The sequence below is a fragment of the Lepidochelys kempii genome, chromosome 2 (genome assembly GCF_965140285.1).
Source record: "Lepidochelys kempii isolate rLepKem1 chromosome 2, rLepKem1.hap1, whole genome shotgun sequence".
Lineage (NCBI taxonomy): Eukaryota > Metazoa > Chordata > Testudines > Cheloniidae > Lepidochelys > Lepidochelys kempii.
Window position 1 is genome coordinate 82,196,918 of NC_136381.1, and position 18,469 is coordinate 82,215,386.

An 18,469-nucleotide genomic window follows, 5' to 3' on the forward strand; every position below is an offset into this window, starting at 1 on the left:
ACTGTTTACCCAGGTTTGAATCCTGGGTCTTGGCTTGACCCCTCCAAACTTGTGGGGTCCTAGAACCCTGGGTGCAAGCCTGAGTCAAGGCATTTGTGTGCAGGCAGAAGGGGTCTTTAGGTACAAGCCTGACTATGGGCTTACACTACAGTATAGACATGCCTTCCAATAGTTCTTTAAGTGAATGTGACTAATGTCATACAGAACTATGCAACATTTGCTCATTCTCCCTCCTCCACTCCCCCAACCCCCCGCCCCTCCCAAAAAGAAGAATTACATATGCCGTGTACTGTTTTGGCAGGGTTTGGGGTTTTTGTTTTGAAATGTATATGTTGCTATGTGTTAGAGTAGGAAAAGTTGAAAAAGTGCACCTTGCACTTGGAACAGAAGGTGATGTTGTTTGTGATGGTCCTTTGTTCCTGTGAGAGTTTGTTCAAATGTCTTGGAACAGCTCCTGAAAGTTCTGTCTCCATTACATAGGAGTGTTACCTTTATCCTAGTGAGTGTAGAGACCTCTAGGATGATTTTTTTCATTAAGCTTCTACTCAGTTTAAGTAGTAAAACAGAGAATTTCAATTGTTCCACTATAATTTACATAGTTACTACAACTAAAGTTTATCAGAAAAGGTGAATTTATTGAGCCAGATCGAGGCCACCTGTTCCATTCCCTTGGCACTGCTCCAATGATGCAAGGTCAGAAATTTGCCTGAACAGGTAGCTGGATTCTGCAGGTGCCACGAAACCATCCTAGCCACCTTTATGGCAGCTGCTCCTCCTCCTACTCCCCAAGGCACAAGTTATGTGTGGGCAAAAGTATGCTGTATTCTGGTGAGCCCTGGCAGTTGGGTCCTTTAGGCACTATTCTAGTGGCAGCTCCAAGGTATAGTGAGGGCTGGGTTCAGTCCCCAGACAGCCCTGAAGACTAGGAGTACTATAAATGTGACTTAGAACCACCCTTCCCCCCTCCCATCACCTCAGTTCCTGCACTGAGCACAGGCTAGCCAGATCTGTGGACCTAGCTCATTGTTTTATTCAAATGAAGGGTTGTAAGTAGGGGGGAAATAATGCACTTTATAAAGCTACTTAAAGCCTGTGGACAGGACAGCCTGTTCATTTCTCTTTCTTGCTAGGTCATTACATCAGGAGTAAGCAAAGTATTTAGAATTCTTAGAAAACGTATTGTTCAGAAGGCTTTTGCTTAATCTTAAAGTGAAAATAGTCAAGAAATAATTACTTTTCTTCTTAGGATGACTTTTACCTTCCTGGAGCTCAGCACTTCCCCAACAAGGTCAGTTACATAGCTTGACTAACACTGCATTACACAATAACTGGCATATAAGATTTATTTTTTTGAGAAATACGGGAACATTACTTACAGATTCTTCTTGAATGAGTCCAATTGTTTCTGCAACAACTGCAGCCAAGTTAAAAGACGGCTTTGCAACAGGATAGCTTCCCATCCCTTGTTTATCTATGTGGATAGAAAAAGGCATAATACATACATTATACATACATGATAATTTTATTCTACTCTTACACAGAGACTATGTAAATTGAGTCAGATTTAAGAAGAGTCCATAAATGGAAAACCACCGCACAGCGACAGAAGTGTGCTGAGCTGTTTGGGACATGGTCAATTTAGTGAAAACTTGGGATTCTTGTCTATACAGAAGGGATTCTTGGGAAAACTTTGGATTCTTGTCTATCTCTTCTATTCATATGCAGTCCCCCAAAATCAACTGTACAGAGACAATCTGAGCAGAAATTACCCTTTCAAGCTAGAGTATGAGTGCCATGAAAGTGGCAAGTGGACTGGTGTAGTACGTATGTGTCAATTGTGATAGTGCACCAGAAAGTAAACGTAGAAGATGTAAACTTTTTAAGTCTAACTTTTCTAACACACTGCACGTACTATAAAACATTTCACACTCAGTGACTGGGAAAACTGAAGTAAAGCATGACATTCTATATTCTTTAGAATAAGAGTAACATTACCTAAAGAGGTAGAGTACTATGCAAGGTTATTTCTTAGTTACTGCATTTTTAAGATTACTGAAGATACCTAATTAATTCCTTCTTAATGATTACATCTATAAAATATAAACCGTAAAATCTCACTACAGGCTTACACACCAAATATATTTGATCTGATTTTAGTGGTTAAGCAGACAGCAGAAAATAAGAATATTTAAGATTCCAGTCAAACTAATGTGTTAAAGAGTCATTACCTTTGGCTAGCCTCAATGACTATGCTTCACAAGCGGTCACAGATTTTTTTCCTGACGTCTCTGCATATCTGGAAATGGCTACCTTTTCCAACACACTTCTCTACTGGTAGCCAGGCAGCAGTACCGTGTTTACCATAGCGCCAGTGGCTCCATGGCACCGGGCCCAGAGTTAGAATGGGCCGCGGCCAGCCCGATCCCCAGGCTGGCTGAGCTGGCTAGGAAAGCTGCCCCCGCCCTGCCTCTTCCCACCCCTGCTCCGCCCCAGCCCTACCCCCACTCTACCTCTTCCCCAGAGCTAGGTCCCGGGGGACTGCAGCACGAGTCGAGCGCCCTGCACTCACCAGGTGGCAGGAAGTGAAGTGACCTGGCCCCAGCCTGCTCCACTCCACTGGCTCCCAGCCATGCCGTTGGTGAGTGCTTGGGAGCAGTTCTCCCCTGCCCCCCAAGTCCCAAGACTGGGAGCCAGAGGAGCAGAGTGGAGCGGCCTGGGGCTGGATCACTCCACTTCCCGCCACCCCATGAGTGTGGGGTCAGGCCCGCCCTGCAATCACTGGGTGGCAGGAAGTGGAGCGACCTGCCCCAACCTGCTCCGCTCTACTGGCTCGTGCTGGGGGGTGGTTTCCCCCGTCCCCCAAGCCTGGGGAGGAGATGGAGCAGTGGGGAAGGGGCATGGGACGGGGAAGCGAAGGGGATGGGGGAAGTGGGGGCTGGGGAAGGGGCATGGGACGGGGAAGAGAAGGGGATGGGGGAAGCTGGAGCCCAGCATGTGGCATCCCCTTGGCAGAAGCTGAGGCTCCCCTGTTAAGCAGGCCCATCGAACCTCACCCTGAGAAGCACCACTCCCCTGCATCTGTACCACCCCAATGAGCCCCCCCCAGACACCCTCACCACTGAGCCCCAATCACCTGCATCCCTAACCCAAATGAACCCCACCTCCTCTGCACCTAGACCCCACCCCCGTTGAGCCCCAACCACCTTCATCTGAATCCCCTGCAGAGTCCCATTGTCCCTGCACCTGGAACCCCCCAATGAGCTTCTGTGCATCCAGATCTCCCACTGAGCCACCCACACCCAGACTGCCCCACAGAGAACTCTCTTACCCCCACCTGGATCCCCCCAACACTAAGTCCCTCTGCACTTGGATCCTGCTGCTGAGCTGAGCCTGCTCACCCACACTGGTGCACCTGGCACAGGGGGGCAGGGCCCCAGGGTGTTTCTGGGGCAGGTCTGGCCCTTGCACTGTGTCAGGGTCGGGTGCACCTCACTCTGAGTCCCTGTCCCGGGGTAGGGTCGGGGGAGGCTGCAGGGTAATCTCCCACCTCCATGCAACCAGTGGCCTGTGCTCCCCATTGCCATGTTGGAGTCTCCACCTTTATTTATTGACAAATAAAATTAGCAGAATTTTAAAATACTGTGCACAGAATTTTTATTTTTTTGGTGCAGAATCCCCTCAGGAATATGGGGTGCTGTGCAGCTGTAATGGTGGGATTGTGAGGAAGGTGGTGGGCAATGGGGAGGTCTATGGGCGAGGGGTGTGGTGTGCAGGGTGCTGTGCAGTTGTGGTGGGAGGCCAGCGGGGTAGGTCTCTGAGAGGGGTGGGGCTAGACAGAGATCTGTGGTGGAGGTCTCTGGGCGAGGGGGCGCTGGGCATAAAGGGTGGGGCACTGGGCAGGGTGGGCGGTATGGTGCGGGGGAAGGGTCATGCTGGCAGCACAGGGCTGGGCAGGACAGTGTGCGTCTGGCAGCTGCAGGTTCATAAACAGTGCCCTCCTGCTGTGCAGCGCAGAATGGGGCTGCTCCCGCCACACTGTGCCTCGTTGCCCCCAGCCCGCCCTTCACTCTGGAGACTGATCATCCCACCCCCCTGCACCTTGCCCACAAATGGGGGCCCACAAATACGTTTTGTGCCGGGCCCACAAAAAGTTAATTCAGCCCTGCCAGGCAGAACAAGTAGAGTGCTGAGCATAGCAGCAATATCCAAACAGACATGGAAGCACAGAGCAAATAGACACAGAAGAATGGATTGGGCTCCCTTTGATTTCTGCATTGTCCCCAAAACCCCTCCTTGTTGAGCATAAAGGAAGAAAAATCCTGAGTGGGGAAAGCAGATGATATGCTATCATCATGCCTCTGTGACAAAAGCCCCCAAAACTCTACTCCGAGTTATCAAATTAAGTACTTCCACCTCAATTCAAGGGAAAATTGAGTTTAGGAAGTGGCGTTAGGAAAAGTATGTTGAAGTAATAGTAGCATAGTTTTTATATGGTCATATATTGACTTTTTAAGGATGCTGGGATACAGGATGATATCCTTTACACCTACACCCACCACGGTCATTTTACGTTTCTGCAGAAGACAGCAACTGATAGTACACTAATTGCCTGTAATCTTCAGTCTGCTCTTTACTGAACTAATTGACAAAGATTTTAGAATTAGCTAAATAAACTGCAAATTTAAATACTCATTTGCTAATGCAAATAGGTGATTGCAGGCCGAAGTGTGTAGCTACATGCACAAAATAGGTAGTGTAACATGCAATTATCTGCACCCAACCATGCAACTTGGCTATTTTGGAAAATTTGGCCCCGAGTAACACAGTTTTACCAGGCTTATTTAATATCAGATTTTTTAAAACTGATCATAAAATTTAATTATTATTATACTGCATTTCAATATGATGTTATGCTACATAGTGCACAAAACAACATTGTTATTTCACATTTTATTGGAAGAAGTTCTTCTGAGTGAAGAATTTTTCCATTTTGAAAACATTATCCAGAATAAATTTACTGACAACGAAACTCAGCATTTCAGGATAGCCCATTTAATCTATGGGCAAATTACTCCAACTGGGTTAAAAGAAAGACCTTATTCTAACTGTCCTAACATATTTTAGAATATTTACTATCTGCTTCTAATATAGAGGAATTTAAAATTCAAACTCAGATTATTGCTTCAGACAGCTAATTACTTTAAAAATAATCCCACATTGAAGGAAATCTACGCTGTCTCCTAAAAACAGAAACATGGCGGCAGACATGAGGGACTGATCTGCTGTAAAATAGTTGCCTGTGAGGTCTGACAACTTAAATATTTTTAATGCCATATGGTTTTACAGAATCTCTCATTACTTAACTGTATATATGGAATATGAAATGTTCACAAATTTGTAAAAATTTTTTACACAATTTATTCAATGCATTATATTTTTTTCCCCTTAAAGTTACTCATTTAAGATTTAGATTAGGGAAATAAAGAAAGGCAAACTGGTCTTCTTACAGAGTTGTAGAACAGCTCAGTTCATTAAATCAGGGGGAAATAATGGGCTTTCAGGTGAGAAACGTTAAAGAGTCCTACAGAAATAGCACTGTTTCAGAAAGTATCTCCAGTCATCTAATTAAATATTCCCAGAAAAATCCAGAAAACGGATATTTCTGGAAATTACAAGCTTGACATCTTGTTTCTAAAGTAAAGAACATGAAATGGAGAAAAAAATAAAGCTACACCAACCCATGATTATGCCAAGAATACAGGAGCAGAAACCAAGTTTAAACATTTGGAATCAAATGGGAGAAAAGATTTTAGTTATAACTTCTTGTACTGGAGACAGCGCTGGATGACTACAAGAATAGTAAGATTTAGCACTTACAGTATTTTAATCTATTTTATAGACATTAAAAGACTTTCCCAAAATGACAATGGAACTCAGTGACAAGAACGGGAACTAGATCTCAGGAGTGTATGCCAGCTCACTGAGGAAATATCCACAGTAATTATGGGATTAAGATTACTCCTTTTTTCTTGCTCAAGAGCTCAAATTGAAAACTACAAATTGAATTTGAGTTACTGGTTACCCGTAACTGCCTGCGTTTTTTCCCCTTATGAAATAAATATGATTAAACCTAGTATTTACTTGCTATAGGGGACAGTTCTTGGTCACAGGTGTCTGCCACTAGTACTTCCTTTCCACCATGGTTAGGAATTTGAGTGGATGACGACAATGAAACTTTTCCAAACTCTAGATAAATGAATAAAAATAAAAAGTTAAATTGGATATGACCTGGCTTCATAATTATGAATAGGTACAGACGAGGGTTTCAATCCTGTAAACACTTGTGCACACACTTAACTTTAAGTATATGAACAGTCCCATTATCTTCACATGCTTAAAATTAAAGTGTTTCCATGATCAAGACTTGAAGGGGGGGGGAGGTGAACAAGTTATATTTCTTGAGGTGACATTGTGCTCAAAAGGAGTACTTTTTAACATGAAAGCGTAAAATAAGCCAGCCAAATAACACTAAAGATATTTTGACAGATAATCATCACTTATGTATGTAACACATTACAGTTAGACCCCATTTACTCAAAGCCTATGTTCTGTACACCTGCCAGCTGAAAGGGGAGGCAGTTGCTTCAAAATTTAACTAATAGAGGGGATAATTTTCAGCTGTCCCAGCACCAGGTCAGTTAAGACCATGGTGAATATAGTGAATAACTTGCACTTTGGATTACAAACATGACATTTTGTATGGTTATACACTGATACGTAGTTAACCTTTTCCAGCATGGTACCAACAGCCTGTAAGAATAGTTAATATACTTTGTGATTAATATCTTCTATTGTTATTCTTGAAAACAAAAGAGCCTATTAAAAATTTATATTTATAACTATTCAGAAGCTTCTATATTTGCAGGATAATTTATTTCTTCGAAATAAGAATGTAACATAGTATGAGCATCTGGAATACAATATTCAGATCTTGTAACATGCATCTTGTGTATCATTATAATACATGCAGGAAATCTTACTGCACCTAAAAATAGTTTTTATTGTTATTAAAGTAGTTTACATTTGCTAAGTGAATATCTTAGACCAAGTTTAGATTAGTCCAAATGCCTGCAGTATTAATGGGTTTGTGTACAAGACAAATGTAGGCAGGATTCCTATAGCAGAAAAACATGTTTTGCAGTTGCTCAATTCAGGTGGCTGTTTTGTTGATTCTGATGCAACTTCTCTGCAATAACTGAACATGGCAGGATGGCTTTTCTTTTGTTCTCCACTAGGTGATGCTAGAAACACACATAGTGAAGAAAGTGCAATTCCAAACTTCAGGTAAGGGTTACTCCAAGAAACTAATTCAGGGATGCCTAGATGGTAGAGTGAAGTGCTGAATGGCTATTAACAAATATCTAACAATAAGTAACACCTGGTTTGCATAGGTGTTAACTGCAAGTACAGCTTTTACTAAACAAACTATTACTAGCAAGGCTGTGTGTGAAGGAAAGAATAGAGCTAGACTTCCAAAACTTTAATGGTGAGGATAATTAACATTGGCACAATTTACCTAGGGATATTTTGGAATTTCCATCACTTGTTTTTAAATCAAGACTGGATGTCTTTCTAAAAGATATGCTATAGCTGAAACAGAAAAGTTACAGACTTGTTGCAGAAATTATTGGGTGATGTTCTTTGGCCTATGTTATGCAGAATGTCAGACTAGATCATCATAACGATCCCTTCTGGACTTCAAAAAAAAAAAAAAAAAAGTGTATGAATTTATGATTCCTAGGCAGTTTTCAGAGTTGACTTAAGGAAAAAAAAATCTTTTTGCTTACAAACTGAACAAGTTTGATTCTGAAGTCACCACATATGTTAATTATCTGAACAAGAGTTGGATTCAGCCCCTCAGTTTCTTTTTATTATTTAGGAGTTCTAGAAAGGATAAGATTCAGAAGAATCTACTGTCTGCCCAAATCATATACGAATATGGGAATTCAGAAACCTTGGGAGAGTAGGACACACTTTAAACATACCACTAGCATATTGGTTAATATCGAAACAACTTTGCACCCTAGAGCACAGGCACAATTATTACAATACATAATCAAATTCACTTTTTTACAGAAGGCTTTTAAATCTTTTGAATTAAAAATTAAATGTGGCTTCTGTTTTCTTTTCCCCTTTAAAATCTTGGAAAAGCCACTATAGAAAAAGATGACTAATAACACTCTTACCGTTAGTGCTTTCAGAACGCTTCAGATCTGTATGTGTTTGCTCTGTGTATCGGACATGCCTGTTCTCTTTCTTTCTTCGGATACGATTAACCACGGATAGTGAAAAAGATTGAACTGGTGAATCTGGAATGACCCCTTCCTCTAATTCCACTGCTTGTTGATCTCTCCCCCTGAGGACAGAATTCAGAGCTAAAGTAAAAACCTAAAAACAGCAAGATGAAGAGCTAAATCTTTAATTTTAAGAAATTTCTGAAAATCAGCTTAAGAAAATGACAATCACAGATTCAGAGTATATAGCCAAGTGCAACACGATATAGAATTAGTATTGTCATCATGACTCGAGACTATTAGAAGAGACAGACATAACAAAAATTCAGAAAGGCTAGATCATCCTGTGAACTTTATAAACTTTCATGTTTCAGGGCTTAAGTGAATCTCTTGCAATAAAAGTCATCAAGTACTTGTCACTTTTGATGACAAGATACGGAAGTACATGGACCACTGCTCTGATCCATTATGGCAATTCCTATATTCATCAAGAACATAAAAAAAAAAAAGAGAGATCTACCAGGCAAGTTTAAATGTTACTAAAATTGCTCAGAGACAATCTTCCGCAACATATGATTTCATGCTACAACTTACTGACTCCCCTATAGAGGACTTAATTTAATTTGTTTTTAGAAGATTAAGACCACTCCTAAGAGAGCCCTATACCCCAAGCGGTGCCACCTTTTAGAGAAAGAAGTAACCTGAAACATGTTTAAAAATGCACAGATTAGTAAGCGTGTAGTTCACTTGGCCCTATTTTGTATGGCCTCAGAGCTTACTCATGATGCGCAAAACCTGGTTTAATAAAGTGGTAAACCTTTTCTCCCAAGAAAGCATATCTAGAAGTGGCAGGGATCACAGAGGGAAAGAACAAGCTCTAATTAGAGATTGCTGAACTAGACAAACAGAATGTTTTATCCTTTTTTGTCCTCTTATGGGAAGTACTTTTCACTGTCACCTGGGAAAAGAAAATGAAAGAAAAGTGAAGATAAAGCAATAAGGAAATCGAACTCAGTCAGGGTGCTTGTGTCATTTTTCCTTAATCTTACTTCTCCTTTTGACCTCTCAAGAGAAACTAGAGACTGGAGACCACTTTCCTGTCTTTAGAAAGTAGAATGTGAGGTCTTAGATCTAAAGGAAGAGGAGAATGAAGTGTGGAGAAACTGCCAAGCAAAATCCTCTTCAGTGACTAGGGAACTACCTAGCTATACAATAAAATAAAATAATGAAAGAGGAAATAAAATTATGCATGTTTATAGTGCCTTTAAACTGGTGATTTCAAAGTATTTTACAAAAAGATAAATTATTACCACCCACAAAAACTAAGACAGAGGTTAGTGAGTTGTGTACGGTCAAACAGCAAGTTATGATCAAACTGACAGGAAAAAAAAAATGTTGTGGTTGCATTAAGGTAACTTGTAATGACTTCTGTAAAAGAAGCTGGAAATACAATGAAAAAAATGTAGAAATCTATCAGCTCAATCAACAAGAATGACTGAGCTAGTTAGACTTAATTAGTATGACAAGTTTGAAGGCAGCTTAAATGTCAACTCAGGTACATTTTTTACCTGCTAATTTTGTTTCTTTAAACACTTCAAGGTGACTACTTAATGTGTGGTTTATGCCGCTTCTCTTCAAATAGGTGGTCACAGAAAACAGTGAAACCTTAAACCTCTGCCACCTCCTATCAAACAGAGTTTGCGCCACTTGAAATTCTCCATATGAAATTCCCTAAATACTATCAAGAACCAGTTATGAAACCAGTAATATTGGCTACATATTTTCTCAACTTTTATCCATTCAGTTATCCTTCAAACATGAACTAACTGTTGGACTCTCCATTCAATATTAGTAGGATACTCAGTCTTGTACAAGATAACTGAGAAACTGAAATAGCATGTAAGAAATATATTTTTCTTCCATATTTTTGCTCCTGATCTATTTCAGATAGACTTCCAAAATAGTATAACATAAAACAGCCAGAGAAGAAGCGTTTAAAGTTCAGTTCAGTAACTGCTGAAAAGGATCTCCAGCGTATATAGTATCCATAAAGACACCACACCAAATACATAATTCCTGAAATATGGAAAGACTCCCAGAAACCACCCAAAATATTTGAACATGGAAGTCTCTGATTTCTCCATCCAAGGCAAGACCTTTAGTAAAATAAGATTTGAACACAGAATACAGTTTTCCTATAATCTAGACTGCCTTCCCCTATACCTTCATAAGTCTCTTTGGAAATAGTAATTTTAGACAGTTTTAGACCTTGCTAGGAGAACAACCAAGCAGTAAAGATCTAATTTCATTATATGTGTTTGAAAAGGAGAAGACCTATTAATTCCCCTAGGCTATGTTCCTATCATCACAGGACTGATCCCTAGAGGACCAGAACTGAACAAAATATTTTGAGTGCTGTTGCATCACAGTTACATGAAGGAATACTAGCTCCCTCTCCCATGATGCAATATCTCTGTATTAAATACAGTATTACATGTGCTACCATATTACATTGGAGAATAAGTAGGTCATTGGATTGCATTTATACTTGGGGTCTCTTGCAAAATATACTGCTTTTCAGAGATCCACCCCCCCCCTAACTAAATATGTAATTTAGAAATCTCTTTTCTAAAATCTCATCCAAGCGAGAAAGAATAACCTGAGTATCAACACTGGTATAAGTGAATATGAATTTAAAATCCATATTCATAATGACCAAGATAGCTTTAAGAGACCTTGGTCGTTTTAAATTATCAATAAGTCAAATCACTTGGTTACAGAAATTCTTCCCCTCTCACACATACACACAGTGTAAAATAAGGGAAAATGCTGCATATTGAGATAGCAAGATATTTGGAATTAATAAAGAACTGAAAACAAATGACAGTGGACTTTCATTGGAAAATTTATTAAGAGATCTGACTCAAGTTTGAGGAATTTAAACAGACATTTAATATTTTCTGAAATTAATGTTGAGAAAAAGAAACTTACTTCATCTGCTTCTGCAACTGCTGAAGCTGTTCAGATATCTTTTTATTTTCATCCTGTAAGTTGTTTTTTTCATTCACTGCAATATATAGTAAAACCTCAGCACACACACTAATCTTATGTTGCATTTGACATTTGTTAGTTCCTCTAACATGACCAGGAAGTGAGAGATGAGATTATTACACAATTGTAAAACGGTAAACTTCTACTCTTTTATTGACATTCAAAAACGGAAGTATTCGAGTCATTAACAAGGTTGTAAATTAATTTTTTACTGCAAAAAGTTATTACAAATTATGGATCACAATGTTAATTAGTTCCATGTAATTCGTAGATACTTTAATTTTGGATGTGAGTTTTTTGCAGTGAGACTGAACAGCTCATTCTGGGTTCCTTGACATAATTGTCTAGACTGGGGATGGAGAGACCATGAAAAGCAACATAATCAAGGCTTACTTTTTGGTCCCCAAAATAACCAGATTGTCTGAGAAACAATAATCCATTATTATGATATTGGAAGTTGTAATAGAAATTAAAACTAGAAAGACTCATCACAATTTGCTGGCTTACAGCTCTGACCTCATCTCTTCCAACTCTAATTCTGCCAACACTCACACTTAGAAAACACTCAGTCTCATCTCCATGCCTCTTCCCATAATGCCCCATATTGCTGGAATGCGAGGTCCCACCTTCCTCTGTTCATTTTCCCTTTATTCTTATATATTTACTTTGTATTTATTTTGTTTTTATTCTCTCATGGTTGTAGCCCTACCAAATTCGCAGTCCATTTTGATCAATTTCAAGGCCAGAGGGTTTTTTAATTGGTCAATTTCACATTTTCAGATATTTACTTCTGAAATGTCAGGGTGTTGTGAGCCTAGGGGTTCTGACCCAAAAGGGGATCATGGAGGGGTGGGAGGAGGGAAGGGGTCACAAAGCTGTGGGTGGCAATCCTGCAACAGCTTTGCGACCTCAATGACCCTTCTTTTGGGTCAGGACCTCCAGGATTACAACAGCCTGACATTTCAGACTTAAAAGTCTGAAAATATGAAATTGACCAATTTAAAAACCCTCTGGCCTTGAAATTGATCAAAATGGACTGTGAATTTGGTAGGGCCATAACCATGAGAGAATAAAAACGAAATACATATACTGAGATTACAGAAGCAGCATTTCACTCCAAGTTAAAATGAAATTAAAACTATTTAAAAACTGCCTTTTTTGTTTATTTTGTTTTGAAGACCACAGAAGTGAGCGTTCTTGCTTTATTGAACTTCTCAGGCTTATTAAAAAGGTACAATATGGGAATTCTCTCAACCTATAGCAGGGTGTATAATCACCAGTTTACCAACAAGATAGCAAAGTTTACAACAGACTGCATTTTGTCTTGGGGACCATTATACTAGATAACACTCACTAAGTTCCGTGATAAGTTTAAGGTTCTGTTGCCGGATATTTTCAAACTCCTGCTGTTTCTTTCTCATATGCTCCTCAGTTACTGCACAGCGATCACATAATCCTGCTCTTAATCTATGAGGAAAAATTAAAAAATAAAATTTTCCATCTGTTAGAAAGAATGTCATACGTAGGGCCCTACCAAATTCACGGTGCATTTTGGTCAATTTCACAGTCATAGGATTTTAAAAATCATAAATTTCATGATTTCAGCTATTTAAATCTGAAATTTCATGGTATTGTAATTGTAGGGGTCCTGACCCAAAGAGGAGTCGTGGTGGGGAGGGTCACAAGGTTATTTTAGTTGTGGGTGGGGGTGGGGTTGGGGTTGCGGTACTGCTACCCTTACTTCTGTGCTGCTGCTGGCAGTTGTGCTGCCTTCAGAGCTGGGTGGCTGGAGAGCAGCGGCTCCTGGCTGGGAGCCCAGCTCTGAAGGCAGAGCCGCCACCAGCAACAGCGCAGAAATAAGGATGGTACGGTATTGCCACCCTTACTTCTGCGCTGCTGCCTACAGAACTGGGCCCTCAGTAAGAAGCCACCACTCTCCGGCCACCCAGCTCTGAAGGCGGCAGTGCAGAAGTAAGGGTGGCATGGTATGGTATTGCCACCCTAACTTCTGCACTGCTACTGGTGCGGTGCTGCCTTCAGAGCTGGGAGCCTGGCCAACAGCCGCCACTATCTGGCTGCCCAGCTCTGAAGGTAGCGCAGAAGCAAGGGTGGCAATACTGCAACCCCCCTGAAATAACCTTGGGACCCCCCTTCAACTCTCTTTTGGGTCAGGACCCCCAATTTTAGAAATGCTGGTCTCCCCCCATGAAATCTGTATAGTATAGGGTAAAAGCACACAAGAGACCAGATTTCATGGGGGGGCGAGAGCAGATTTCATGGTCTGTGACGCATTTTTCAAGGCCATGAATTTGGTAGGGCTCTAGTCATACGTAAGTCAGACACTGGTACTTAATTGGCTTTTGAAACAACAAAAGTAGTAAGCTGTTGACAACAGAAGGTTGCTAACTGAAGACATTTCATATTTTGATGTATTGATACTTGAACAATTGTACATAAACTAGAATTGAATGTTTACTTTGAATTGAGATTTAAAGGAAGACTTCAGTAATTAGTCATATGTTAAAATAATCAAGCAGTTATTAGATGAGAAAATTATTAAATGTAGTCTATGTGAGTTTGTGTAATTATATACACAAATTTCAAAATGGGGTTTTTGAATCACCTATCAAGTTATTTCGATTTAGTGAAGAATGCTGATTTATCTCAGTGAGAGCCTATATTAATATTTATATACATGCATTCCAGTTATTTCAGCAGCATGCAAAATGAGTTAGGTAGTTTCCAAACACAAAGCAAGAGACATCCTCTTGAGCATACAGTCTAAAAAGAAAGATACAACATACAAGCAAAGCGATCAGAGTTAGACTATATAATGAAAAACCTTTTATAAGTAATGTTCAGTTACACCATGACTCCATGAAACCCTACTGCTTACCACCACTGCAATACCCAGGGGTTAAACTCTGGTGTTCTTACACCTCTCTACCAACTTTCAACCTCTTCTCTCCACTTAAATGAGCAGCTCACCGTACGCAAAGTAAATAAATGAGATAAGTAGATCACTTCCTTTCTTGTAAGTCTCAGGGAATACATTTGCCTGATACAGTTCAATGAAGTATCATATTAGATATAGAAAATAATAGCTAAACATTTTAATAATTGCAATTCTATCTAAAAATTGTCCAAAATTATGCAAAAGTAAGATACACGTTTAACATAAAATATGAACATGATAAAATTAAGCAAAAGAATATACAAGTTGGATCAGTAATCAATAGTAACCACTCAGTATGGAATAATAACCCTATGTAGCTAATAACTCAGACACACATACTTAGGGCCTGATCCAAAATCTCTGAAGTCAATATTTCCATTGATTTCAATGGGCTTTGGACCAGGCCCTTAAAGTATGTTTGTGGTCAGAAAAGGATTTTGTTTGAATACCACTTTTTTACTTGACATATTCTCTCCCTATTAAGTCATATTTGTTCACTTTGTAGGCAAAACCAAATGTTTATTTACTACCGTTAGCAATGAAGAACCAATAGTGTTATGGAACACAGAGCTGGATTCTGTTTTACCTGAGTTATCAAAATAATTGCCAGTTAATATTTCTGCAGTAAGAATTTATTCCTGGTAACTTAAGAAGCAGAAAGAACACAGCTGAATTTTCAGATCTTAGGTTGAGCATTGGCCCTTAGAAAAATCATCTTGACTTTTAAACTGATTATGTTTGATACTACAGCAATGGAGAATGACTGTAAAAAGGATGTTTTAGTAGTCTCTCTTCTTATCATAACCACATTAAACATACGGTATTCTGAGAGTTAAAACTGCTGTTTGTAATACAGTTGTCCTCCGTGAATCAAACAGTCTTAAATACTCTTGGTTCTTCAGAACAAGAGTACCTTGTCTGCTAAGTAACCACGCAAGTTCATCCATTTGTGTCTCTTTACTTTGTCCACGCAGGGTCAAAAGTTCAGTACCTTACACTATTCAATGGTCCTTTTCCCCTTCACAAAAAATTTCAAGGTATAATGCAAACTATAAGGCTTTTACCTTCCTGTGGATTTTGACCAAGCAGACAAGTAGGGAAATAGTCCCAATATATTATGAACTCCTGCTTTCAATGCATTCTAAAAGCCTTTTAGTAGTGAGTTTTATACAAAAGTAACATAATAATAGTCCCAGACACTTTTAAAGACAAAACAGGAGATTTGATGTAATTTTATGCAATCTAATTTTGTTCAATACTAATAGATTAAACAAAAATAGGGAAAAGCCACATGGCATCCAAACTTCAGAAAGAAAAAAACAGAATGGAGCAAGTACTGATCAGTGAACAGTTGAGTATGAGCAAAGATTGGGGAAAGAGCCAAAGCTAATGAGCTTAAAGGAGAATGATCTCAGAAACAAAGGATCTAAAATCTCATGGAACAGACCCTTTACCCAGAATCCTGAAAATCATTATCTACTGGAAGAATGTCTAATCAGTTGTCACAAGAATTTTAAAATATAAAATGTAATCTAATAAATGCTTTCAAGTTTATTTTGCCATTTCCTTTAGAATCCTGTGAGGGATCTTGTCTTGCTCTGGAGTTTTGTCAATCTTCAAACGTGCTAAATTCTCAATTGCCCACGTAATTTACACCTCTTATAGCAATTTTTGTAGAGGATATGAATTTGTTTAGAAGTTGCCACATTGTTTCCAGGTTGATCTCTTTCATTTCTATTTAACTGTATTGCACCAAGCACTGTGGTACCTGGGAACTAATACAATTATGTAAGAGGATTTGCACTTTTTACCTCTCCCTTTAACTACGATGTTCTGAGTATACATGAAAAAAGTTTGGTTCAGCCCTTCTCTCCTCTCTCCCCGCAAAACAAAATAAAACCTCACTCACCTGTCTTCTAAAACTTTGATAGTGTCATGAAGTCCTTTCTGATACTCTCTCAGCTGTTGATTTTTGGTATAAAACTCTTCAAGCCTCTCTGCATCCCTAAAATAAAGGAGAAACAGCTAAATGCTTTTAGAAATAGATAAAGTCTCTTCAGTTGTGAATAAAAGCTATTAAATTTCAATAGAGAATTCTGTTTATGGTTATGACCACTTTGCTCTCTGTAATGTTTCTTCTGTCTGAAGAGTGTGATTGATAATCAACAAAAATATTAAGTTGAAGACAATAAATGAAACACTTGCATGTGTTTACTCTGAATGGCTGGTAACAGATAATGTTCGAGTTATACAGAAATAGTAAATACTCCATAGTTCATGTTGCAATTGAATTTCCACTGATGTTTAATTTTGGACACTTCCCCCATTTAAACCCACAAAGAGAGATATGCCACTAAAAGAGCCATTAAAAGTGGTAGGTTAGATCTGGGGCCAAAGCAAAATTTTTCTACAAAACTCCAAATAAATCAGACAAAAGTCATCCAAATTATAACAGCCTAAATACTACTTCTGGGGGTATTCTGCACCAAAAAAAACCAAACCAAATTCTGCACCAAAAAATTCAAAATTCTGCATATTTTGTCAAAATAAAGCAATATAATCACACCAATTTCATTTGTTTTGGTAATTTATGTAAACTATGATACAGAAAACCCCCCACAATAACTATTCAGCATTTCCAAAACATACGAAAAGGGGGTGAAAAGTAAGTGCAATTCACAAAGAAATTTCAGATGAGAGTGCTGGGTGTTGTAGAGCAGTAAGTCTACGCAGTGGCAGTTGTTCTTCCCTCTCTCTGCCAGTCACAGTATGCCAATATTTGGGTGACTAACATAAAAACAGTGGGGTAGAAATATATTTTACTTTAAGAAAACTACAAAGACAATTTCTTGAATCCTTTTCTTCTATGATCCTCTTTATTTACTGCTGAGGATCTTGGAACAGAAGGATCAGAGTACTATAAAGGATCATAGGGTGGGAGGCACTGATTTGGGTGACTGAGGCACTTTGTAAACAGAACATGAACAAACAAACATTTAATTTTCATATACAAATTAAATTTTTACCATTTTATTTTATCAATTAAAAGATGAACAGCTGACTAATTTAATATGAAAGTTACTGAATTCTCAGATATAATATAGTAAAACTTACCCATTCTGCCACGGTAGCCTATGTGAACTCGTTAAGCTTGTTCTCTCTTTTAAATCCTTTTGACAGGCAGGATTCAGAGGAAGTTTTATGGCACTAAGGATTAGAACACTATAAAAGCATAGTGCCAGGTTGGATGTTCAATTCCCAGCGATCCCCTGGTTTCTCCTACTACTCTTCCCCCCTTCCAGGATGGATGTTGCAACAGCCTACCCCACAAGACAACATGACTGGTTTGGGGGGGTGGGGAGTTACCCTTCTTATGGGTCCTAGAGTAGAGCTTAGTATCGACTGCAGCCTGGGAACACATTTTAAAGGTATTAAACCCTATCTAATCTAGTTGCTCAGTAATATTTGAAAACATGTTAGCTAACTTTAAAACAAAGCAAAAAACCCCGAACACTTTCTTCCTTATAGTCTAAACAACGCCTATAAGGGTTTATTCAAGGAAGGGAGAGACTGACTATACAGGGGAACAACAAATCTGACTAAAAACAAACTGCTGCCAAATGCACAAAACAAACATTTTTGCTAACTTTTCTGTTATCTTGGGGGCTACCTGTAACTCAACAATATAGCGTTTTGGGGGCTTTTTTAGACAAATTTTCAAGTTGATGCTGTCCCTTTAGATGTTTTCAGCTACATTTTACAACTCATTGATTTTGGGCTGCTGGGGACTGGTGTTCACAAATGTGGTAGGAAGATGCTTCTGCAGTGTACTACCTAGATTTTTTTTCTTTTATTGATTTAGAATTTTAAAACAAATTAATACCTTGAATGCTTTCTGACTTCACTTATTACTCAAATCACTATCAGAGATCCAAATAGTGCTTTACAATACAAATATTACATTAACCTCTAGTGTAAGGAGTTTATGGTCTGAAATACCCGATCTTGCAAATGCCGGTAGAAGCACTAAAGCAGACTCTTGTCTCCTTGTGGAGTGAAAAGCCAGGGAAGAGTAGTTTAGGCATTCCTGATATTTAAGGGGGAAACCCTCCTCCCCTCCACACTCCTTTCAGGCCTGGATTTCAGTAAGACATTGGATACAGTTCCA

At 39.2% G+C, this 18,469-nt stretch overlaps 1 protein-coding gene across 8 annotated transcripts in view; it reads right to left on the reverse strand.

Annotated features, from left to right (window-relative positions):
* RBBP8 (RB binding protein 8, endonuclease) overlaps positions 1-18,469 on the reverse strand; it is a 73,739-nt gene that overhangs the window by 28,346 nt on the left and 26,924 nt on the right. For 3 of the 8 annotated variants that reach the window (XR_012157245.2, XM_073331402.2, XM_073331401.1), the window contains exons 6-12: positions 17,416-17,523; positions 16,211-16,306; positions 12,700-12,812; positions 11,286-11,361; positions 8,247-8,416; positions 6,142-6,246; positions 1,377-1,471 (exon numbers count right to left, since the gene is read on the reverse strand). Coding sequence is in view for 7 of the 8 variants with exons in the window: in XM_073331402.2 (XP_073187503.1) it covers positions 1,377-1,471; positions 6,142-6,246; positions 8,247-8,416; positions 11,286-11,361; positions 12,700-12,812; positions 16,211-16,306; positions 17,416-17,523 (763 nt within the window). In the remaining variant the exon portion in view is untranslated. The remainder of the gene's footprint in view (positions 1-1,376; positions 1,472-6,141; positions 6,247-8,246; positions 8,417-11,285; positions 11,362-12,699; positions 12,813-16,210; positions 16,307-17,415; positions 17,524-18,469) is intronic. The other 5 variants (XM_073331405.2, XM_073331406.1, XM_073331407.2 and 2 more) reach the window with 3 other exon arrangements.